This window comes from Myodes glareolus, chromosome 9 (genome assembly GCF_982192425.1).
Source record: "Myodes glareolus chromosome 9, mMyoGla1.1, whole genome shotgun sequence".
Lineage (NCBI taxonomy): Eukaryota > Metazoa > Chordata > Mammalia > Rodentia > Cricetidae > Myodes > Myodes glareolus.
The window spans coordinates 91,475,345-91,500,612 of record NC_142034.1 but is presented as its reverse complement, the minus strand read 5'-3'; the positions used below and the strand labels follow the sequence as shown (position 1 = coordinate 91,500,612).

The following is a 25,268-nucleotide window of genomic DNA, read 5'->3' as shown; positions in this document are numbered from 1 at the left end:
ACTCAGGCACTTGAAATAAATCTAAAAAACACCCTAAAGCAAAGTTGGCTTGGATTGGTTAGTTTCTTACATGACTAGTCCCAACACAGTATATAAACTTACTAGTTTGTTTGAATTTTGATTTTTACATAGAATCTCACTTAACAAATAATTCTCAATGCCCTTCCAGTCCTCCTGCCTCAGGCCATGGGTGCTGCAAAACTTGTGCTGCTGGCCCACAGGAACCTCCGGTTGATGAAGATGCTTTAAAAAGGAATTCTAAAATCTGATGGGATATCAGGATAGTTCAGCAGGTACCTAAGCAAGTTTGATCCCTAAAATAAGGCGAAGGATCAGCACCAACTACAAGTTGTCCTCCGACCTCCACATGTGTGCTGTAACACACACACACAGTGATGTTTAAAAAAATCCAATGTTATGTTCATTGTACCTTTTCAGTGCCCTTGGACCCCCATGGGAGGAGGGACAGGTTACTCCCTGCTCTCTTTGGCTGTCCTCCCTGTTCTAAGTAAAGAACTTGATACTGCGTCTGCTCCAGGAGTTACTTCCCCTTATACAGCTCCAGAGCATCTGTAGGAGCAGAGACCTCTGGAGTCTTCCCAGAAAATCAGTCTAAAGCTGCTGCCTGACAAAAGCCACCTAGGCTATCTGAAAAGAGACCAGAGCCTGTAAAGATGAGTTCAGTGGTGCCATTTTTTTCACTTTGGAGTGCCTGCCTGCACACTGCATAGTGTCCCTGTCTGCCCCATGCAAACACTAGTAATCACAGACTTCTAAAGTTGGAAGGGCATGGGGAGTGATGAGAGATGCTTGCAGTTCCATCAAAGCAGTGCCTTTGTCTCTATAGACTGGGCTGAAGATGCTGGAGAGATGGCTCAGCAGTTAAGAGTTAAGATTGCTCTTCCAGAGGACCCAGGTTCAATTCCCAGCACCCACATGGCAGCTTACAACTGTCTATAACTGCAGTTCCCGGGAACCTGACACTCATGGCAAAACAAATGCATGTTTAAAAAAAAAAAAGATTGAAGTGAAGTGGCCAGTTCTACCTGGGGTTTGGTTTTGTTGGTCCCATTCCCACTGTGTTATCGCACCATGGGAAGTATTTATGACGAGTTGCATTAATCGTGCTCAAAGGCTTGTTAGCCAAATCTCCCATTTGTTAATGATGTTTCACAATAGTGGATTTCATAACCCCCAGTCTGACTTGCGGATAAGGATCTTAGGTAAGCAGTATTCTTGTACATTGAAGGGATTCTCACCAGCTCTAGCAGGCCTTGTCCTCCCCCTCCCCCCATTCCCTCTCCCTTGCTGTAAACCCTTAAATTACATTCCTAAAGCTAGTCACCAAGGTCTATTCCCTTATTTGGTCACTTCTTCCTGAGGCTGACTACCAAAGTCCAGCTCTCAAGGTATTAAATAAGTCTAGCAATCAAAAGCTCCCTTTGACTGTCCTAACACACCCAATCAAAATTAAATACCTCATTCTAATGCAGGGTTTACCCTTGTACCTTTATAAACCAGCCATTTGCCTATGTGCCATATCTGTCTCCTCTCTATCCAGAAGCAGTCCTTTGTCCCCTAGGAGAAATACCCCTTACCCCTCTCTCTTGTTCCCTTCCCCTTCTCCCTTGTCTTCTGACTTTGTCTCTTATTCCCTGCCTTCTGTCCCTCTGGAGCAAATAAATCATGATGCTGTGCACTTGGTCTTGTGCAGATTCTAGTCTCTTCATTGGTGGTATAATATCTTAGTCATTTTGGGGACCCTCAAACTCACTGGTTGCCTTGAGATCAGTTAGAATCCTTAAATCTTGGGTATATGTGATAAATGATTTATATTTCTTCAGTCTCCAACTGTGTCTCTCAGAAACTTACAATGAGAGATATAGTAATAAACATTGAACAGGAGGAATTTCTAAACCAAATGAATTCGTTAGCTTAAAATTTAAAGAGAAGTCTGATGTAGCATGCCTGATTCCCACATCCAACACATAGGTACTGAAGCAGGAGCATCACAGGTTGGAGGCCTGCCTGGGCTGGAGAGATGGCTCAGCAGTTAAGAGCACTGACTGCTCTTCCAGGGAACCCAGGTTCAATCCTCAGCACCCACATGGCAGCTCACAGCTGTCTGTAACTCCAGGATCCAACACCCTCACAAGACATACATACAGGTAAACCACCAATAAAATAAATTTTTTTAAAAAATCTATGAAAATCCTGGTCCTACTACCTGTGAGATGTGTTTGATTAAGTTTCTTAATTTCTCTGGGACTCCGTTTCCTCTTTTGTAAACAAAACAGCCTTAACCTTTGACAGGATTGAAGGCATAAATTGTATGTCTCAAATCACTGCCTCATCTGCACCAAGCACATGATTGTGATGACTTTCCAGACACGATGCAAGCCAATACAAAACCAGCAGCTACACTGTTTTTGGGATCCCAGGGTGGCCCTGAGTCTTTCTCAATGAAAGCTTTTAAGCACACACACACACACACACACACACACACACACACAAAACATGTAGCTTGACAATAAAAACAGCCAGAAACAGAATTATAAAAGCCAAAAGCCAAAATGCAAGATTAGTACATTTAGAGATTTTCCCAGAACTATGGACTTTGATGGATTAGGTCATTGTTTTCATTTTTGGCTGGTGGTGCTGCCTACTTTCAGAGTTTTACAGCCCATATGGTACTTCCATCATGGACTCAGTTATGTTAAGGTCTGGGACCCTGTCACAGTTGCTACAATGATGATACAGTCCTTTTGGGGATGGGGTTCACAAATCTTATGCCAAAGAATCTTTAGATCATTCAAGGTATTGATGTATTGATCTCTGTATGGTCTCTACATATCCCTGGCTGTCCTGGAAGTCATGTAGATGAGACCGCCTTCATGTTCCAGAGATCCTTCTGCCTCTGCCTTCCAAGTGCTGGGTGTGTGCCACTTCGCCTGGTTCATGAACAGTTAAAATGGAAGTGGGCACATAATATTTTGTTAGTTTTCTAAGCTCTTCACATGATGGAGTAATTCAGGCTCTAAGGAACACATAGCCTGAACTGAGACAGTGAACTCCTGCAGTCCCAGTTAACCCAAGGCTGAGGCAGGAGAATCATTTCATCCTACAAGCTGGAGATCAGCCTGGGTAATAGTCTCAATGAAACATCGTCTCAAAGGAAAAGACAGCTTCCATATCCTTTAAAGTCCACTTACCTTGTCACCTTTGGCCCATGAGTCTGGCATCCAGGTGGACTTAGCCTAGAAAAGATCCAAGAGCATTGAACCATGGAAAGGGTTACCTCTTCAGCTACTCAGATATCTAATGATATCTGATCATTAGATATCTGATCATTAGATATCTGAGCATGGCCTGCTAAAAAGCAGAAGCAAAACTGGACCACATGGATAGAATGGCTGCTCAGGCATAGAAACTTTTGAAAGCCTGGCGGTGGTGGCACACGCCTTTAATTCCAGCACTTGGGAGACAGAGGCAGGTGGATCTCTGAGTTTGAGGCCAACCTGGTCTACAAGAGCTAGTTCCAGGACAGGCACAAGAACTACAGCAAAATCCTGTCTCAAAGGAAAAAAAAAAACAACAGTTTTGATAGCTGGGCATGGTAGTAGCACATACCTAACCCGTTCGTGGTGTATCATACATTTTAGTCCCAGCATTCGGGAGGCAGAGGCAGGCAGATCTCTATGAGTTTGAGGCCAGCCTTGTCTACAGAGTGAGTTCCAGGACAGGGTCCAAAGCTACAAAGAAACTTTGTCTCAGAAAACAAAACAAAAAAAGCAGAGAAACATACCCTGTAATCCCAGCATTTGGAAGATAGAGGTAGGAGGATTAGAAGCTCAAAGTCATCTTCAACTATACAGTAAGTGTGAGGCCAGCCTGGGCTACATGAGACCCTGGCTCAAAATACACTGGGTATGAATGGTACAAACCTAAATTAAATTTTAGCACTCAGGAGGCAAGATCTCTGTGAGTTTGAGGCCAGCCTGGTCTACACTGTGAGACCCTGGCTCAATGAATGAATGAATGAATGAATGAATAAATAAATAAATAGATAGATAAATAAATAAATGCGCAATACAGACATACACAAAATAAAGATGTGTATTTTGGTGGTCTTCATTGTGGCCATGTTAATTAGTCATGCTCACTTCTGTATCAAAGGAGACTTCGACTCCTCTGGTTCATCCCAGTCGAATACATCTTCTTTAGATGCTGATAATACTTCTCTTTATCTTTCCCTTTCTCTCTCTCTCTCTCTTCCTCTCTCTGTTTCCTCCTTTTCTTCCTGTCAATGGATTTTTCAGTGCAGAAGATCGTGTAGAGCTTAAATTCCTTGTAATTAAGCAACTTTTATTAGGGGAGGGGGAGAAAAAATTATAAAGTTTAGCAAGGTGGTAATCGTGTGTTACTCTGGAGTCTTGGAAACTTAGAGGCATAGGAGTTAGTTACAGGCTGGCTGGGGACCTGGTACCCAGGAACAGTGATATCCATTGCAGACCATCATGGGGTCAGGGTCACCTTGTCACGATCCCGTGTCATCCTCCCACTGTGGTCACCTGCTTTCCTTCACACAAGCATAAGTTGCCCTCCTCCCTGAAGCTTTTTCAGAATTTTTCTCACTTGGTTCTATCATAGAGTTTCTTCCTTCCTGCTTATTCAAATCTGTAAACACTCCTCTTGACCCCCATGTTATCCCCACCTTAGTCTGCCTCCTCGCAGCCTCGATAGCTGTGTGTCTGCACCACATGATGTGACAGCTGGTCCTGTCTCTGCCAGGGCCGCTTGTCTCAGTAGTTTTCCCAGTCCAAGTCTGCAGCCAGCCTCCTCCACACCGTCCCTACCAGGGGTATAGGACATGGCCCTCTGCCCCAGGATTCTTAAATCTGCACTTACTCGGTCACCTGTGATGTCAAAGTCCTGGAAAAGCTCCCGGAGTTCCTGCTTTTTAATATTGAAGAGAAATCTGTACATTTCAAAATCGGGTCCATCTATTTTCGACTCGCCTTTCAAGTCAAGCAAGTCAAAAACCGGCCGGGAATGGCGGTACATGAACTGATATTCCAAATGGCTCTATTTGGAGAGAAATGTGTAAGAATATTGGTGCTACCCTGTATGGTGTTACACTAAGATTTGTATAGCTGGGGAGTGAAGAGACGACTCAGAGGGTAAGAGCATTGACTGCTCTTCTGGAGGTCCTGAGTTTAAATCCCAGCAACCACATGGTGGCTCACAACCATCTATAATGAGATCCAGTGCCCTCTTCTGGCCTGCAGGCGCACATGTAGGTAGAACATTATATACGTAATAATCTTTTTTAAAAAGATTGATAAGCTGGGTGGTGGCAACACATGCCTTTAATCTCAGCACTCAGGAGGCAGAGACAGGCAGATCTCCATGAGTTCGAGGCCAGCCTGGTCTACAAGAGCTTCCAGGACAGGCTCCAAAGCTACACAGAGAAACCCTGTCTCAAAAAAAAAAATTATATATAGTTACCAGTCATTCCCTAGAGAACTTAAAGCAAAAAGCAAACACGAAACTTGGGAAAGGATTGTGAGGATGGACAAGGCCCACAGGAGTCCCCATGTTCACGGGGACCTTCTGTGGTATCAGTTCTGCTTCACGAACAACCCTGGCTGCCACCATGCGCTGATGATCTCGGGAAGCTTTGACCTTGGTGTTCACATAAGATCTGTTTCCTCAGCAGAAGCCAGCAAATGCATGGCTGGTGTTTGATGGCGAGGGTGGGGCCAGAGAACAGCGCCCCCCCCCTTCCCTTTTGGCCTCTACAGAAAAGTCTCTGAACCCAAGGATCAGGACAGGAATGAGTGAGGTACGTGGGATGGAGGACAGGCAAGCCAAGAAAGGTGGGCATGTGGGCAGGGGCAACGTTTTCCTGAGAAGGAGAGGCAACGCGGGAGGACTGGAGATGGGAGCCAGTTTCAGAGAGAAGCTGGGGTGGTGCTAGAATGCCCAGGTTGGTTCAGGAACCAAAAGTGAAGTTCACACATTTTCCATCCATCCATTTGTAGTGACAGAAAAGTGTTCCCTTGTTCTCTCACTTCAATGTCAACTTTATCAAGACTGGGAAGAGCAGCCCTCTCCTCCCCACCCCCAACTCTGGTACTGACCTGATGTGACAACACTATGCAAACCAACATATAGAACTGGTCAAAACCTATCTCTCCCATAGCCGTCCAGTCCAGCATGTCGAATATCATCTTGATATGTACGATTTTCATGTTAGTCACGTGGTGGAGGAAATGAAAGAATAGCACATCTGGGGGAGAGAGGACCAGATGGGTTGTTCTAGAACAGTCCCAAAATGCTAAATCAAGAGCCACATAAAAATGCAGAAGTGCCAGAAGCTACAGTGCTGGGAAGGAGAATGACAATATTTTGTTTCTGGCTTCACACTGAACCTTCCACAACTCCACAAGGATTTAATTGCCCTTGCTATGGAGAAACAGAGTGCCAAGTTATGAAAGCTGCATGACCGTTTGTCATCCATGCCCAGACAATGTGGTGGTCAATGTTTGGCTCCCAACCCCAGTTACAGACAATTTTGCACAAGTCACCAGTGACAGACCAGCTGCTGATGAATGAGATGCTCTTTGTTTGAGGAAGGACAGCTTCATTTTTGCTATGTTAAAGATGTTGGGCTGGAGAGATGGCTCAGAGGTTAAGAGCACTGGCTGCTCTTCCAGAGGTCCTGAGTTCAATTCCCAGCAACCACATGGTGGCTCACAACCATCTGTAATGAGATCTGATGCCCTCTTCTGGCCTGCACGCAAACGTGCAAGCAGAACACTATGTACATAATAAATAAAATCTTTAAAAAAGAATGTTGCCTGGCAGTGGTGGAGCTACTTCCAGGACAGGCTCCAAAGCTACAGAGAAACCCTGTCTCGAAAAATAAAAAAGTAAAAATGAAAAAGAATGTTAACATGTGGATGGGAGAGATGGCTGTCAGTCAAGACATTTGTCATGCAAGCCTGGAGATCTGAGTTTGATCCCCAGAACCTATATAAAAGTATAAGGAGAGAATGAACTCCCCCAGAGTTGCCCTTTGACTTTCCCACACACACATGTGCACACATACACACACCATACACATACAGATACCCACATAAAATATTTTTTCAAAGATCCCGATGTTCTCCTCAGCCTTTCCCGTGATTCCTTTCATCAGAATGGTTAGTTTAAAAATCGTTCCTCTCCTATGAGAGTCCCTAGAGTTTTCATGCTTACTCAGAGCAAAGGCTTTCTGACTGTGGAGGGAGGGAACCTTCCCCATGTGAAGCACTTCTTGAATGCCACTTCTCAGCAAACCCTGAGACCCCGACAGGAAAGTGGTAGCACACCCCCATGGCCAGCACATTAGCTCCTTAGTGATCGTGTCAAACTGCAGTTTCTGTTCCAGGGCATGTGGCGGAGGACAGACTCCACATTGCTCCCAGCTCTGGTGTGATATGGCTGCTGCTGGTCTGTGGTCACTTTGGGGTGGCAGGGTTGGGGCTCGTATGTGGGCCAGCCTGATGGCAGCTGTGCACTTACCACTATGAAGCCACTATTGTGCATTAGTTAACCCATATTCAAGCAGAAGCATCCAGGGAAAGTACTGTAACTTAAAGAACAGGAAGGCGCGGGGAGGTGGTGGCGCATGCCTTTAATCCCAGCACTCGGGAGGAAGAGGCAGGCAGATCTCTGTGAGTTCGAGGCCAGCCTGGTCTACAAGGGCTAGTTCCAGGACAGGCTCCAAAGCTACAAAGAAACCTGTCTCAAAACAAAACAAAACAAAACAACAACAACAACAAAATCCAGAAGATTCTTGTCAGCCCACTTACCAGCCATTACAGCCAGAGTAAGGCGGGAGCAGCACAGGGAAGGGCTGGGAATGTAAGCCCTTGTCTCTTTCCAGTTGAAAAATAGCCTATTGGTACCATGAATAGCAGACACAGGAGCACACGCCTGCGCCCACATTTATTTCTGTTTTCACTTTTACAATGTGTCTGCGCTTGCATTTCTGTTATTTCAGTTGCTCCAGAAGCAAAACTGAAATTTTACATGGCAATCGAGCGTGGTAGTAGTGGCGCAAACCTTTAATCCCAGAACTTGGGAGTCAGAGACAGGCAGATCTCTGAGTGTGAGGCCAGCCTGGTCTACCAGTTCAGTTCCAGGACAGCCAGGGACACAGAGAAACCCTGTCTCAAAAAAATAAATAAATAAGATAACAAAAGAAAGGAAAGGAAAGAAGGAAGAGAAAGAGAGAGAAGGGGAGGAAGAAAGGAAGGATGAAAGGAAGAAAAAGATCTAGCTATGGGATTTTCAAGTGTGACCTTATGTGTGGTTTCCCCTCTATTGTTTGAATGGTTGGTTGGTTGGTTGGTTTTGTTTTGCTGTTGATATGGGATCTCACTGATGGCTGGCCTGGAATTCTATGTAGAAGTCGTGTTGGACTCAGATTTGCAGCCATCCTGCCCAGCTTCCCTTTTGCCACTAGATTACCAAAGCTATCTCCAGATTTGGGTGTGGCAGCTCATGTCGGTAATCTCAGCACTCATGAGGCTGAGCCGGAAGGATTGCTACCAGTGCAAGCCCAGCTTGTTCTACTGAGTCAGACTCTGTCTCAAACCACAAACGGGCTGGAAAGATGGATCAGAAGTTAAGAGCACTGACTGTTCTTTCAGAGGATCCAAGTTCAATTCCCAGCACCCACATGGTGGCTCACAATTGTTTATAACTTCAGTTCCAGAGGGTCTGATGTTCTTTTCTGGTATCCATGGGTACTAGGCATACATGCAGCCAAACGTACACATAAAATATTGTTTTAATTATTTATTTTTATTTTATGTGCATTGGTGTTTTGCCTGCATGTATGTCTGTGTGAGGATGTCAGATCTTGGAGTTACAGACAGGTCTGACTGTCATGTGGGTGCTGGAAATTGAACTCAGGTCTTCTGGAAGAACCTGAATACTCTTAACCACTAAGCTATCTGTCCAACCCCAACACATAAAATTTTTAAAAATGTTTTAAAGAAAAAAAAGCTATCTCTGGGCTCCACTGAGTATATAAAACACTTGGTCGGGCTGGAGAGATGGCTCAGAGGTTAAGAGCACTGGCTGCTCTTCCAGAGGTCCTGAGTTCAATTCCCAGCAACCACATAGTGGCTCACAACCATCTGTAAATGAGATCTGGTGCCCTCTTCTGGTGTTGCAGGCAAACACGCAGACAGAATATTGTATACATAATAAATAAATAAATCTTTTTTAAAAAAAAAAACAACAAAAACACTTCGTCAATGTTATTTGGAATCCCAGCAGGAAGCAGCCAGGAGCACAATGAGCTTATGGTCACAATGTCAGCTTTGGCCTGTTGGCCACTTGACTGACCCTTCTGTGTGCTCCACCAGGTGTGAACACTCGGAGCAACATCCTGTATCCACACAGTGATGGCAGAGTGTCCTGCGGGACATTGTAGCTATGGGATCGATGCTGTCTTGCAGCAAGATGACTCTGGTCCGTCACCCAGGTCCCCAAGGCTTACAGTGGTTCTTCCAGGAAGCAAACCGTAAGGCTGTCCTGCCCCCTGTCAGGTCACCGTCCCTACCCTTGATGATCAGAAAGCAGGCTTGGACCTCCCGGGTACTGTGTCACTGGGGGATTATTTGGTTACTAGGGAGATGAGACTCTGTTCCATGAATGTCCCAGGGAGACAGTGTGGCTTAGCTTTCTGAGGGACAGCTTGGTGCCCTGCAGCTGTCTTATCTGGGCCAGGGAGGACCGGTATCTCATTTCATGTCAATCTGCATGCACAGAGGAAAGTGCAGCATGACACCGTGTAGAAAAGGAGGATCTTCAGGTCGCTGTTTGCTTTCATTCTTTTCGGTGCCGGGACCTGAGTCCATGCTAAAAATGTCTGCTACTGAGCTACAGACCCCCCCCCCCATTACTCTTCATTGTTTTTGCTTTTGTTTTTTTTTTCAAGACAGGGTTTCTCTGTGTTGCTTTGGAGCAAGTCCTGGAACTAGTTCTTGTAGACCAGGCTGGCCTCGAACTCACAGAGATCCTCCTGCCTCTCTCTGCCTCCCGAGTGCTGGGATTAAAGCTGTGCGCCTCCACCACCACCCGACTGTTCATTTATTTTTTAAGACAAGAATTTAAGTGCACACCTTTAACCTCAGCATTCAGGAGGTAGAGGTAGAAGGGTCTCTGTGAGTGCCAAGGTAGGCAAGTATGCAATAGTGAGACCTGTCTCAAAAAAAAAAAAAAAAGAATGTTCTTACTCTGCTGTGACATTTTTCTCTGTGAGGTGAGAACGATGGTTGGATTTGTTTAAAGTCTTATTTATAGTTAGGCTTAGGAAGAACCCAGGCTGTTTCACCTGGCCTTCTTGTTAGTGTGTGGTCTCAATGACAGAGCTAATGGACATGTTTGGTAACTCACAAACACAGACACAGACAACCCTGCTTAAAATCAGTGAGTCCCAAAACGCAACAAAATGACCTGAATGTGGGAGAGGATCCTGTGGGGAGGAGGGGGTGGCACAGGGGTGGGAGAGGACCCTGTGAGGAGGAGGGGGTTGACTAGGGTGGGAGAAGTCCTGTGGAGAGGAGAGGGGATGGCACAGGGGTGGGAGGTGACCCTGTGGGGAGGAGGGGGGATGATGGGTGGGAGAGGACCCTGTGGGAGAAGGGGGATGATGGAGGTGTGAGAGACATGAGAAGGTAGAAAAAAAAATTGAGTCTCAAGTAGGAGATGACATGCTCATGAAACCACCAAGGAATTGTGGGTAGAGCCCAGCCTGCCCCCAGAACCTGTGGCTTCATCCTCTGCACTGAACTGCCGTCAGTCTCAGCTGTTGGAAGGTTCTCTCCTGGCTTCCTTGCCAAGATGAAATAAATGTTAAGGAGATAGTTTGGGGCTCTGTATGGGAAAGAACTGACCATTCAAAGTGTTCCTTCGATGTGCGTCCAGAAGGTGAAAATACTCCATCAAGGCCTTCACATTCCTCAAAGACAGCAAGCAGTAGATCTTGTCCAGGTAAAGGTACCACAGAAAAGACCCTTGCTTCACTTTCATCCCGGCAGCTTTCAGCCGGAGGGCGGCTCCGGCAACCTGATGCGGAACGGAGAGTTCCGCCTCAGAACTAGAATGTTGGTCAGGGTCCCTGAGATGACCTGACACACCCAGAGGAGACAATGGGAGTGAATGAAATGGCTTAGCACAGTTCTCTGCCTTTGATGTGGATGTTTCCTGGCTGACCTCTAGGGACCATCTGAGCCCAGAGCCAAAGCGGCTCTCAGAGTCACCCTGGATAATATGTGCATGTTAGGAAAGGAAATGGAAGCGCACAGAGAGTACTGAAAGAGACTCGAACAAGTATACTCATATAAAGCCAAAGGGAAGGGATTTGTGTCCACATAAATGTTTAGGCTGTATAATACACACACACACACACACACACACACACATGTATTGTCGTATACTTGTTATACATACACACATATATGTGTATGACTGTGTTTTTATATATATTATATAAAGAGAGAGATTGTCTTTACTATCAACGTCCTAGCCAACCTGGTGTTCACTACGAAGATCAGGATGACCTTGAACTCACAAGATCTGCTTGCCTCTGCCATCCAAATGCTGGGGTTAAAGGCGCATACCACCACTGCCTGGCTAAGGAGTTTTTTGTTTGTTTGCTTGTTATTTTTTGTTTTTCAAAGACAAGGTTTCTCTGTGTAGCTTTGACTGTCCTGGAACTCGCTCTGTAGACCAGGCTGGCCTCGAACTCACAGAGATCCACCTGCCTCTGCCTCCCGAGTGCTGGGATTAAAGACCTGTGCCACCAGCACTCAGCTATCTTTTGGTTTTTGAGACAGGGTCTTGCTATGCCTCAGGCTGCCTGGAGCTCACTGTGTGGCTCAGGCTTTGCTTCCTGGATGCTGGGATTACAGGAGAGCACCATCGTGACTGTTTGTTAAGTTGTCTGTGGATGGGCGTGTTCATAAGGAAACACAGACTCAAAGATATAGGTGCATTTGTGTGATGTTTAGACTTAGTGAAGAACAGAAACTCATTTGTAGGGAAGTGCGGCTGGAGGGCAGAGAGGATTACCCAATGGTTGTAAGGGACCAGTTGAGTCGATTCCCAGCCTTTACCCTTTTAAACATCCTATTAAAGCCCTTATCCTTCCTTTCAAGGATGGGGAAGGAACCCGCTGAATGAAGGTCGACAAAGCGACATATTTTGAGGTCATATGTCCTGAGCGCCATCATTTCCATGCAAAGACTCAAACACCACGTGTCTGCGTCAGCTTTATTAATAATAACCAGACGGGTAGAACCCAACGCCCACTGTCCCTCAGCAGCTGAATGTATTTATGATGATGGTCTATCCATACAGTGCAGTGCTACCTGACAATGAAGATGAATGAGCCATGAATACATTCAACACCATGAATCTCGGAAACATGCTGAGTTCAAAGAAGCTAAACCCGGGCCAGTTTATGAGGCTCTTGTCTGGCATGCACGAGGGCCTGGGTTTAATCTCCAGCACTGGAAAAAAAGTTTGAAAGGAGTGGGATGAGAATTGCCTAAAGAGGCAATGGAGATGTTCTTTGCCCGGACTGTGACAGCCTTGTCTTGGTAAAATTCACGCAAGAATGAGTCTTATGGGGTGCCTTTCTATTTAATGTAGATTAAATCTCAATAAACTTGATTCTTGTTCTTTTTGTTTGTTTGTTTGTTGTTTCTCTTCAAGACAGGGTTTCTTTGTGTAACAGCTCTGGCTGTCCTGGAACTCACTCTGTAGACTAGGCTGACCTCGAACTCACAGAGATCTGCCTGCCTCTGCCTCCCACATGCTGGGATTACAGGCATGCACCACCACCGCCCTCCTTCGTTGTTATTTTGGTTTGGTTTGGTTTTTGGCTTTTTAAGATAGGGTTTCACTGTTTAGCTTTGGAGCCTGTCCTGGCACTTGATCTGTAGACCAGGATAGCCTCAGACTCACAGAGATCCACCTGCCCCTGCCTCCTAAATGCTGGGATTAAGGGTGTGCATCTCCATGCCTGGCCTAAATTGATGTTTTGAGTGTTTTGCCAGCATGTATGCCTAGGAAGGCCAGAAGAGGGTGTCATCACATGGAATAGGAGTACCAGATGCCTACACTGCCGTGTGGGTGCTGGGTATTGAACCTGGGTCTTCTGGAAGAGGAGTCAGTGTTATTAACCTCTGAGCCATCTCTCCAATTCCTTAAATTGATTTTTTTCCAAGTTAAAAAATATAGGCCACCTGGTGGTATAGTTCTCTCAGAGATATTTCCTATGTACAAGGTCCAGGGTTCAGTCCTCCGTGGCAGGGAAATATCCACACATGAAGATAAAAGCAGATTTCATTATATCAATATTATTCATACTTGTTCCACAGAAGATACCAGGAGCAAAGTTAACATATGGATGAAAGGTTGAAAGGAAACATTTTCAAGATCTAAACGCAACAAGATAGTACTTTTAAAAATTCAGGTACAATGAGATGGCCCAGTGGGGTCTGGTGGGTGGCTGCTGAGGACCTGAGTTAATCCTCAGGCCCCACATGGTGGAAGGAGACTCTTTTTTAAAAATAATCTATTTAGGGCTGGAGAGATGGCTCAGTGGTTAAGAGCTTTGCCTGTTTTTCCAAAGGTCCTGAGTTCAATTCCCAGCAACCACATGGTGGCTCGCAACCATCTGCAGTGAGATTTGGTGCCCTCTTCTGGCCTGCAGGGATACATGCAGGCAGAATACTGTATACATAATAAATAAAACTTAAAAAAGAAATGCCTTTAAAAAATCTATTTTTATTTTCCTAATAATTTATTTTTGTTCTATTTGCATTGGTGTCTTTACCTGCGTGTATGTCTGTGTGAGGGTGTCAGATCTTGGAGCTACAGACAGCTGTGAGCTGCCATGTGGGTGCTGGGAATTGAACCTGGATCCTCTGGAAGAGCAGTCAGCGCTCTTAACTGCAGAGACATCTCTCCAGCCCTGAGAATCAACTCTTGAAAGTGTCCTCTGGCCTCCACATATGTGTACATACCTTTGCACACTCTCACATATGTCATGCTTGCGTGCACACACATAACCACGAACGCACACACAAATAAATAATAAAATTCCTAGAACTAATAAGATAGGAAATCCGATTTTTTATAAAATGTGTAAAGAATGGGGCATGGTGGCGCACACTTTTAATCCCAGCACTCGGGAGTTAGAGTTTGAGGTCAACCTGTTCTACAGCAAGTTATAGGACAGCCAGGACTACACAGAGAGACCCTGTCTCACACAAAACAAAACAAATCGTTCACACCCCCAACTCAAAACAACAAAAATGGCAAAGGACACGAATCAGCAAAAACTGTGCAAACTCTTCGGGGCAGTGACGGCACACACCTTTAACCCCAGCAATTTTGAGGTAGAGGCAGGTGGACCTCTTGAGTTCGAGGCCAGGCTGGTCTACAAAGTGAGTTCCAGAACAGTCAGGGTTGTCTCACAGAGAAACCCTGTCTCAAAAACAAACAAACAAAACCAACAAAACTATGCAAAACTCAGACTCATTAATTGAGATATACATATTAAAGCACTATTTATCGAACTCAGCAGGAATCAATAATTTCTATTTTAAGTTGTTCCAGAAAGTAGAGTGGGGGAAGGGCACAACCCTCCATCGGTCTTCATTCATCACTAGGTCACTGTGAGGCCCCGTGGCCAGAGACAGATGAAGAAGGGAAGGAAACCCTGTTTAACACAAGTTTCAAAGTAACTTGGCTCTGTTGAGCCTCATTTTATTGCTACGTTTTTTATATATAATTTACATACCCCCCCAACACCTAACAAAAACAAAAGTCACTCTAGTGACGTGGGACAAGTTTCCTGAGTTGCGGAACTGTTACTGTAGTTCTGTTTCCGGTCATTTTCATCACCCCTGTGAGATTCTGCATGGCTCTTTCCAGCCAGTCCACGTCTGGAAGCCAACCCTTAACTGGCTTTCCACAGCTTTGCCTTTTCTGGTGCGGTCATATAACTGCCGTCATACCTCACGCAGTCTTTGGGTCTGGTTTCCTTCAAGTATCATGACATTTTTTGAGAGGACCGTTCTATTTTTATTCTCACTTTGTTTTCTTCTGGAACTCCTGGGACTGGTCAGTGCGTTCTGACCCTCTGCCTACCCGGTATAGCTGCACAGACTTCAGCGGGTCCCACTGAACCCAGTGACACAGACCTGCCCTTTGGCTCTTTCACAGGCTGACTTAACGAGAGCAATTTTGCGTGACATTTCCTTCTTTTGATGATAAAATTTTCTCACACTCATTCAGTGGCGGGAACAATCGGAATTGGGGCAGCCTTTATTCGGGGCGCCCTTTGCACGAATCCTTGGGGGCATCGGATTCACTCTCCAGCCGACTTTCCTAATGGGAAACTACACTCGGTGCTTGCGCGCGGTTCCGGGGATATTTTCGAACAGAGTCCCGAGGAAAGGGAGTGGCCATCTAAAGGCTTTCTCGAGGTGAGGGTGCCCAAGTGTCAGACTCATTTGTTCGGGGGAGTGGGGGAGGGTCACCATCACAGGCCTTGCAGCTGCTCAGCCCGCAGAACTGCTCTAGAACCCACGTCCTGATACCAGGGAAAGGCGCTGTGCAATCTGCAGGTCGCCAGCAGACAAGGTAGAGCGACTAGGGTCCCGCCGCCAGGATGGAGGAGTCTCCGGTTTTATCTCTAACGGGGCTTTTTTTTTTTTTTTTAAATTGGTAAAAGAACTAGAAAGTTTTACTTATAAAGGAATATATCTGCTAACCTACCACGAAGCCTAATAGGTCCTAAAGGGACTCTTATGTTTCTTGTCCTGAGTCCTGGCCCAATGTGGCTGGCGGGGGCAGGAAAAGAACTGAATTGGGGGGCGTGCAGCCGCGGGGCTCTGACTTCTGTGCGCTTGGAGGCAGCACCGCGCTTGAGACCCACGTAGGAAGCGGGGTGAAGGGACCCTGGAACTTGTGTGAACCCTGGGGCGAGGAGCACCAAGGACGGGCGTGAAGCCCGGGGCGAAGGGCGCAGGCGTCCCGCGCGGGAAAAGGGCGAGCCAGTCCGCTGTAGGCACATTCTACTCGCTGATGCACCAGCTTGGCACCGACGACGATCGCAGGGCGCCAGCCGAACCCCGAAGGTTTGGGGTTCTGGGAGGCACAGCGGGTCTGCGGGCCGGCCATCCGGAGGACTACAGTCTCCAGAGTGCCCCGCGGCGCGGGCGGAACCGGGAGCTCCCGCAGCCAATTGAGGGGTCTCGGGGCGCCGCGGAGCAGGTGGAGCCGGCGGGGACTGGCGTGCGCGCGGGTGCCGGGCGTCCTGCGGGCGGGTCCAGGAGGGGGCGGGGCGCGGCGGGGCGGGGCGGGCCGCGGTTCCGGCAGCTCCCGGCAGCGGTGGACGCACTCGGCCGGCTCTGCGCTGCGGGGAGGGCGGCTCACTGAAGCCGCAAGTTCTCCCGCCGCGCTCCGGACCCAGCATGGCTTTCGCCAATTTCCGCCGCATCTTGCGCTTTTCCACCTTCGAGAAGAGAAAGTCCCGTGAATATGAGCACGTCCGCCGGGACCTGGACCCCAACGACGTGTGGGAGATTGTGGGCGAGCTGGGCGATGGCGCCTTCGGCAAAGTCTACAAGGTGAGGATCCCGTTGACCGCGCGTGCTGGGCCCTGAGAGCCCCTGACCCCCACGCAGCTGCTTCTGAGCACTTCCTGTGTGCCCCGCACTGGACACAAAGGGACGTTTGTAGGACCTCAGCATCCCAGGGGGCTACCCGAGGCGCCCCCGGGAACACGGTGATGGTGGCACATCTTTTAAAGCGGTACTACACCGATGTTATTGGGAATGTTAAGGCTCAGGGCTGTACCTGGGAAGGGTTGGAAGTTAGGGACACTCCTGAAGATGAGCCTAAGACAGTCACTCAGGGTGGACAGAGGGACCCTGGAGTGAGTGAGGACAGGCTGCGGCTGGAGGGCTCAACGGAAGGCGAGGACAGGGTCCTGTGACTGCAGCTGCAGGGCACAGATTTGGCTTCTGGACGCCTGAGTCACCGGAGGCTCCCTGTCTGCAGTTACCTCTCCCCTGGAGGAAGACAGGGCAGAGGCTGTGCGGAGGAGTGGGTGGGGCAGGGATGATTCCATTTAGACACGTGTGCAGAGGACAGCTCCTGGGGTTTGGTCCTCTGAGCAAGTTCGGAGTGCCTGGGTTGTTTAAGGTACCTAACTCGTCCATCTTGACTCCACCCTTTCTCATTTCCTTCAGAAAAAGTCCCCCACCCCCACCTCTCAAATCCCCCATGATGGAGTCTTGTTATGTTTCTCAGGCTGGTCTCCCAACTTGAGATCAGCGTCCCTCCGTCTCTGGAGTAGCTTGTTCTGTAGGCTTGGCCACTGCAGGCTGGCACCTCCTACTTTTATTGGGAGAGTCCCATAGACCAGCTGCTGTTAGCTGCCCACCTAAGCTGTAAGTCACCGTCCTTGGGGCTTCTGTAGTTAGAGGGCTCACTGACCCCAGGATTGCCCTTCCAGGATGCTGGACTCTAGAAAGGGCTTTTCCAGCTCCCCAAGTTGAGGCTTGCTCACTTTGACTTGAAATTGGTTGGCTAGAGCCTCACCGCAGATATGTGCTCCCTAGGAGAGGTGCATTTAGCGTTGCGGGGAAGCTCTTTAGAAGCTGAGACTCGCAGCTGGGTGTGGTGGCGCACATCTTTAATCACCGAAGAGGCAGGCGGATCTCTGAGTTTGAGGCCAGCCTGGTCTACAGAGGGAGTTCCAGGACAGCCAGGGCTACACAGAGAAACCCTGTCTCGAGAAAACAAAAACAAAACAAAAAGAAAGAAAGAAACTAAGACTCTCAGGCCTCACTCAGCGCTTCCGAGTGCCCCCAGAGGTTTGGAGCAGTGACAGTTGGGAGGCCCAGTCAGACCCTTGGAGACCTCCTCTCTGAACTGCACTTCCTGTCAGAGCTGAGGAACCCCCACTAGAGCAAAGTTCCCCGGTGGGAGAGTCAGGCAGAGGTCATGTGGCATTCCAGCTGAGTGAATTTGCTGCCCTTTGGCTGAGGGATTTGCCCTTGTTGGAGGGTTACCAGGCCATCCCACCCTTACCTCTGTGCTCACGTTCTCTCTTCTGCTACATTCGCCTAGTGGCATCAGGAAATAGTCCCCAGCTTCTCAGCTCTCTCCCTTGTCTGCTTTTGCAGAGGTGTCCTGCGCACTGTCAGGGCTGCTGACTTGGGTCAGTCCCCACCTGACTCACGGTCTCTGATGTTCAGCTGGTTTTTAGTGCATGCTCTGGGTTCGCCGTGGCTTTTTTTTTTTTTTTTGTCTTTTAGAGACTTTCAATCACCTTCTTGTGTACCTACTATGTATACTCTCTATCATTGCTTTAAAGCATACTTGAACTTTTTAAAGTTTCCTGGTAATGTGTCCTGCTATGCTGGTGGAACCTCATCTCTCTCCTAGGGTCCTATTCTGGCTTTATATGGCCCATTTTTATTTAAACTCAATGCAAACTTTGCTTTCCAGAGACTAAGAGTTTCCCATGTCATTTCTGCTTGCTAGGGAAAACTCCACTGTTCTCAGGCAGTTCCGACTCAGGGACTCTCTGATCACTCGGTGTTTTGTTGCTCCCTGGGTCTCCAGAGCATATGAACCCCTTTGAGGTGTGACCCTGGTTCCCAAAGCTGGGAGATGACTGTATGGCAAGACAAGGAGAAGGGAGACTGAGACGGTCATCTGGTCATCATACCTGGATAGTTTGTCAGGGTCTGTGATGGATTGCATAGACAACCCCATGCATGACCCTCAAGGCGCTGAAACCCTCCAGTTGCCCAGTACCGTACCTTGCATGCAACACATTCCTCTCATGCTTGAGGTGACGCTGACTTAGCAAACCTGCACCTCCTGCATATAGAAATGTGGCGCGTAGGATGACTTACAGCGCCAGATACTTGATGAGAATAACAGGTCACTGTTGTGTACCTACTGTGTGATGTGCTTTGTTACTCCAAAGTATACTTCCTACTTCAACTTCGAAAAGTTCCTCCAGAGTGTCCTGCAAGGCTGGCAGAACCTCGCCTGTCTCTAATTTGCCCTGTCTCTTGATAACTATCATTTTGTATTGCGTTTAGGGTCTTTTTGGTGTGCGTGTGCACGTGTGCTCATGCGCCCACGTGTGCGCAGGTGTTCATGAACATGTGTGCACTTGTGTATGGAGGATAGAGATTAGCACTGGGTTTCTTCCTGAATCGACCTCCACTGTATTTTTTGAGACAGGGTCTTTACTGAGTCTGGAGCCCACTAATTTAGCAGCTAGATTGGCTGGTCAGCAAGCCCCAGGGATCCTCCTGCCTCTGCCTCCCCAGCCTTGGGACTGAATTTCCACACCTGACCTTTCCATGTGGGTGTTGGGATCTGAACACAGGGTCTTTCTTGTGCGACAAGCCCTTACCGATGGAGCCCTTGATTGTGTTGTTTTGTTCACTGTGGCCCTGGATGCAATAGGCTATATACTATTATCATGTGTATGTGATATCCACATAGACACACCGTGGAGCCCAGGGAAAGGAAACCATGCCCTGTGCATGTGTGTGAGGATTGTGTAAGTACACGCTGTACCTCCTGCGTTGATGAAATCACCCGGTGAGACATTTGTCAGAACGTGTCCCCATTATTGAGTGACATATGTCAGTGTTGCCTCCATGACCTTAATGTTTGACATGCATAGCTAAAGTTCATGTATGTGTGATTACTAGATTCCAGAGGGTGGAAGGGAGTAGAACCCACATTACTAGGCCTTCCTTGAATACTTTTTTCCTTGGTATTCAACTCAGGGAGCCATTCCCTGGTCACAGTGCCTGTCACTAGCCTGTCTGTCCTGTCCTGCGGAGCTGCTGCTTCCTTAGCCTTGGCCTTTCCCAGAGCACTGATATAGGCCTTATTTTTTTTTTTTAAACTAAGACCTTCTAATTCAGGGCCATGACCTCTATTACTTCCTGGTTTTTTGGCCCTGTCTTTGAGGCAGTATTAGACAGAAATTCCATCTTGGTTAAATGGCTGGGACCAGCTATTGCCGGTTGGCATGGCACTGGGAAGGCAGTTGGCCATGGGAGGGGAAAGTTGCCTCCCACCCCATCCTCTAAAGAACAGAGCCTCCACGGTAGGGACCTTCTCAGGGCTTCCCTAGCCTGCGAAGTCTTGGGAGACTCCGTTCCTCAGCATGGTGAGGAGAGGATTCCTAAGAACTCGTGAGAGTGGGAGCATCCGATGTCTCCAAGACCGGGGAGCCCCTTCCCCTCTCATCTTTCTGATCAGCCTCAGGAGACAAAGGGAGGACTGACTTAGGCCACCATCAAGGCCATTCCAATCCCATTCCTGCGACAGAAAGTTGGTTCTGAAAGAAAATCATTTCTAGTTTATTACTCGAATTCAAAAGAAGGCATATGGGTAGCATGTTTTCAGAGTTCTTACCATGGGCAATCATCTTCTCTAAGGTGGTGTAGGGAGGAGAAGAAGTGTTTAGTCTGCCGTGGAAAGCGCTGGCCTCAGCAGAGACTGATGCTGAGCACTGCCGGCTAATCCTGTGCCCCGTTCTTCAAAGACCGCTGAGTATAGGACCAAAAGGGACAGGGTAGTGGTTGAGGTCGTTTCTTTGCTTTCTGGAGATTGCTCTGGCTTTGAGCGTTTGTCTTTAAGCTTCTAAAATGTTAATTTGTACTCGGGCACGGTGTTGCACACCTTTAATCCCAGCATTGGGGAGGCAGAGGCAGGCGGATCTCTGAGTTTGAAGCCAGCCTGGTCTATAGAGAGAGTTCCAGCCCAGCCAGGGCTACACGGAGAAACCCTGTCTGGAAAAACCAAACCAACCAACCAACCAGACAAGCAAACAGGTTAATTTGTAAAATCAAGATGGTGGGAGGGGGAGTATGTTATTCCTTTGCAGTCACTTTAAGAGCTAGCCACGCCCACCCCCCAGCCACTTCTGACCTCTCCCCTCGCCATCTTTCTCTCTCTTGTGTTTGTCTCTTGTTGTGTGTACATGTGTCTTTGTTTTTCTCTATGTTTTTCTTATGTCTCTCTGTTTTTCTCTTCTTTAAGCAATAAATGTTTCCCTCTTCTTTAAATAATGCTATGTCCTGTGAGCCTTTTATCCGCCGTAACCGCCCGCGCTGCCACCCTGGAGATCTTGCAGGGACCCACAGCCATCCTTGTCGGACTAGCGGCTGCTCTGTGAGCCGCCCGGGGCATCCCATCATCATATTTCTTTTTAAAGAACAATAGAGTAGAAGAACTAAAAAACGGTAAGTTCATCCTAAGTCCCATAGATCACTGTGTTTATAGTCTTCAGTTCTGGGTCCAGACCCTTGTGCACACGAGACAACCATCCTACACTGATCTGGACTTTTTTGTGTCCCTTTTTAGTTGTTTGAAAGAGGGTCTTGCTGTGCTTCCAAGACTGGCCCCAAATTCCTTCCTGGCCTCAAGCAGTCTTCCTTCCCCAGCCCCTTACGTGGCTGGTAATACAGTATGGGCCATTGTGCCTGGCTGTCTTTTTCATATTATTTGTTTATTGTTTGTTTGTTTATATTGAGGCAGGGTTTCTTGTAGCCCTGGCTATCCTGAAACTCACTCTGTAGTAGACCAGGCTGGCCTTGAACTCACAGAGACCTATCTGCTTGTCTTCCTCCTCCTGAGTGCTGGGATTAAAGGCGTGCACCACCACCACCCAGCTTCATTTTATTTTTAAACTACTAACAAATTAAAATTGGTCGGTTCTTGTCCTGTCAGGTTTGTAGTGGGCACTTTATGTATTCTGTAATGTAAGATGCACACCCTCAGAAGCCTTGTGCAGGCTGACCTGGTGTAGGTAGGAAATCTATAACAGTAAGCAGGAGATGCAGGATGTCACAGCTTGGGGATAGTTGGGGGTTGGGGTTGTCTGGCCCACAGTGTGTTTGGAGGTGTCCTCATGCATTTTGAACTCCTTGGGTTTGCTCTGATCTACTGTCATCTGCCAGTTAGCATTAGGATAAAATTGTTCTCTGGTGTGTCAATGGCCTTGCAACAAAATAGCACTTTTCTAAGTTAACATTATAGCAGATCTGACTAGGTCGGTGAGCAGCTTGTTTGGAGAATTCTATGTTTTAAATGCAGTTTTAGGCCAGATTCCCAGATAGGAGTGCATGGGTCAGAGGTTATGCCTGGCTTGAGGGTGATTTTGAAAATACAATGAGTTAAACTTGTGGAAGGCCGTTTGCTGCCTTCTCTTGCTAACAGCCAACCCCAGAGTCTTTGTGGCTCCCCAGAGAGTGAGGGGCCTTTGGCAGCTGTGCCCAGACCTCAGGTGCCCTCAGCACTGCTGGCTTTGGGAGCTGTTTTTGCTGGGCTAGGCAGAGCCAGGCAGGCCGTGCTGGAGGCCTCCACCCCTCCAGGCCAGGCCTTCCCTTCTTTCCCCTTGCTGCTCCTCAGAGTTGGAAAGCCTGGGTTTCCGCCTGGCTCCCCTGGGGCTGTCGTAGGGCCTCCTGTATCCTCCTCCTCCCCTACTGTCCTCTTCTACTCCTACTCCGGAAAGAGATCCTGCCCCTAGGCTGCAACCTTGTTTCCTCTCAGCCTAGTATTTTTAAACTCTAATCCAAGCTATTGTGAAGCCATTCCTTACTTGTCATAGTTACCCTGTCCCTCGAGGGCACCGGGCAAGGGGCTGCTACTGCTAATCCGTCTGCACTGCTGCTGGCCTTGGTCATCTCCCACCACAGAGGACATCTTCCAGTCACCTCAGAACAGGCCATGGTAGGTGTGAGTATGGCTCGATGAACGGAATACTAACCTCACACAGTCCCCTCCCTTGAGGTTACCTAGGTGAGGAAGAAACCCCCAGGGCCAGCCTCTGCGGGCACCTTAGGGCAGCAGCTGTGGAAGGCAGTAGAATCTATGTCCCGTAGTGGCCCCATTTGTTTCCCAAGCCGGTGACTTCCGCTGCGCCTCAGCTGTCTGTGAGGAGGCGCCCACAGTGCGGAGGAGGTGTCCACAGTGAGGAATAGCTTTCCTCCTGGTGCCCTCGGGACAGTGCCAGGATTGTGTAAGATTGTTGACACTCTGGGTGCTGCTTCTGCAAAGGTCTTGACCCTGCCATTTTACTAGGAACAAGGCAGAAAGGCTGTGGCGCCTGCAGCTCAGCTGTGGTCCCTGGGCCCAGGCACTGTTGACATTGGTGTCCAGGTCGGTCTAAACTGTGTCAACACAAAAACACTGTTCTCACTTCAGAGGAGATGAGTCAGTCCTGGGACCAAATACGAGTGCCGGGGCCCAGAACACAGACTCAGGTTTCCCATGTACTGTGTTCCACTGTGGAAGTGGAAGTGGGTCACGTGAGATTTTTATTAGTCGCAGAACAAAGTAAGTCATAATCAATGTGTAGGTGGTGCTGTGGCTAGGAGGGCCACGACAAAGCAGGAAACTCCGCTGTGGCCTTCAGGTGCTCTCTGAGGACGTTCTTGGCTTTGGTAGTTGCAGGGATGTTAGGTCTGAACGGGGATGGGCAGTGGATAGTTTCTCAAAGAGGCACAAAATAGCCCATGATAATTCCTCTTTTGTCTGCAACATTTTAATTCTCTCTGATCTTCAAGTTTAGTCGTTTGGCCTTGTAGAATCGTTAACCTGCCCCTCCCTTCCTCCTATTCCCTCTGCCCCGTCTCCTGAGAACTTCAGTTCACAATCGTGGGCTTGCCCTATGCCTTGTAGAAGTCCTCAGCATCCCCAGCATGTGTCCATTCTCCTCCAAATGCCAGTAAACCCCCACCTAAGTTGTGGCCGCCAAGGTTATCCTCAGCACTGGCCCCTACTCTGGGGTATGAGAAAGGAGGCAGAGCCCTCCAACTAATCAGAGGGTCGTAGCTGTATGCAGTTTAGCTGGCAGTAAAGTCGCCTCCACTGTCCAGGGGAATTGGTCCCAGAATCCCCCTTGGACACCTGCACCCAAGCGTGCTCAATTTTGTCCTATAAAGTGGGAACAGTATTGACACAGCCTCCCATCCACTCCCCATCATCTTGGGATAACTTCTAATGCCTGCGGCACTGAAGTTGCTGTGTGAGTCACTGCGCTGCGGACTGAGGACACAGGACCAGGAAGAAGTCTGTACACGTTTGGTACAGATGCAGTTACTCCCCGCCCCGCAAAAATTTTTAACCCCAGGTTGGATGTGGAAGCCCCAGATGTGGAGGGCTTGTATCTGTCACCTCCTTGTGTTACGCAAGGACAAAATTGAACCTTGACGTGGGGGAGATGAACATTCAAATCTTGGCTGCCCCACTTAGCAACTGTGTGGGGAGAGGAGTAAGTGGCTTTAGCCATGTGTGAGTAGAGCTGATAAGACAGCCACCCTCAGAGCTGTCAGGAGAGTTAGGGCACCAAAGGGCAGCAGGAGGTCTGAGTAGGTGCTCAGAAGACAGCAACCTTGGGCAGTCACTGTGGGCTGGGGGCTCCCCGTCAAGAGCTTGTACAGGGACCAACAGAGACCCATGGTGAGTGGAAGCTGCCGAAGGGCAGGGCAGCCAGGTGGTAATGAGAAGACAGAAGGACGCTAGGCAGTTAAGTGGGTAGGCGTGGATACCCAGGTTGCCCACTCCCAGCTTTTGAGCTTGGTTGCCCGAAAATGGGTTCATGTGACTTCTCCCGGGTTAAACCCAGTGCCACTCGACCTCGGGATTTGAAACCAGGAGATTGCTCCCGGAAGACCAGTGGTGCATCTCCTCTGGGAGCGTCTCATTGGCTGATAGCTTCTAGTTTGTGTTCTTGAAGGGCCACATCTGTAGAAGCAGGGGAACCTGGCTGTTGTGCCCGGAAATGTCCCACAGACCCCCAGGAGCTGCTCAGGGCTACTAGAAAGAGTTACTGTGTAGTACGGTGTCATTTTAGCATCTGACAAATGTCGTCAGAGAGACATTTCGTTTTCTTTTGAAGTCCCTGTGCGCAAGTACACATCTGTGCAGGCCTACCTGATTTCTGGTGCCCGGTACTCTCTGTGTTGAACACCACAGAGCTGGCCTGGCCCTGTGTCCCTTCATCTCTGGCCCACCCTGCCCATTTCTCCTCTTCTCTGCCCAGTGGTTGGTGGGTTTGAATGTGTGAGCTGGGCACACCAGGGTGCTGTCAGGGCAAGGTTCTATCTGCTAGTCCGTTGGTCTGCATAGCCATATAC

The 25,268-nt window shown here is 48.3% G+C and overlaps 2 protein-coding genes across 3 annotated transcripts in view; one reads left to right on the top strand and one right to left on the bottom strand.

The window, feature by feature from the left end:
- Positions 1–4,098: 4,098 nt before the first annotated feature.
- Positions 4,099–11,164, bottom strand: Efcab9 (EF-hand calcium binding domain 9). Its single transcript, XM_048435880.3, has 4 exons — positions 10,959–11,164; positions 6,144–6,292; positions 4,909–5,085; positions 4,099–4,362 (listed from the first exon to the last, which is right to left on the bottom strand). The coding sequence occupies exons 1-4, from the start codon at positions 11,092–11,094 to the stop codon at positions 4,171–4,173; spliced, it is 654 nt and encodes a 217-aa protein (XP_048291837.1). The 5' UTR covers positions 11,095–11,164; the 3' UTR covers positions 4,099–4,170.
- Positions 11,165–15,408: 4,244 nt separating this feature from the next.
- The window catches only part of Stk10 (serine/threonine kinase 10), a 102,624-nt gene continuing 92,764 nt past the window's right edge, over positions 15,409–25,268 (top strand). Inside the window, exon 1 of one of the 2 annotated variants that reach the window (XM_085694839.2) lies at positions 15,409–15,563. Coding sequence is in view for 1 of the 2 variants with exons in the window: in XM_048436035.3 (XP_048291992.1) it covers positions 16,554–16,709 (156 nt within the window). In the remaining variant the exon portion in view is untranslated. Of the gene's footprint in view, positions 15,564–16,445; positions 16,710–25,268 lie in introns of those variants that run through there. The other variant, XM_048436035.3, reaches the window with a different exon arrangement.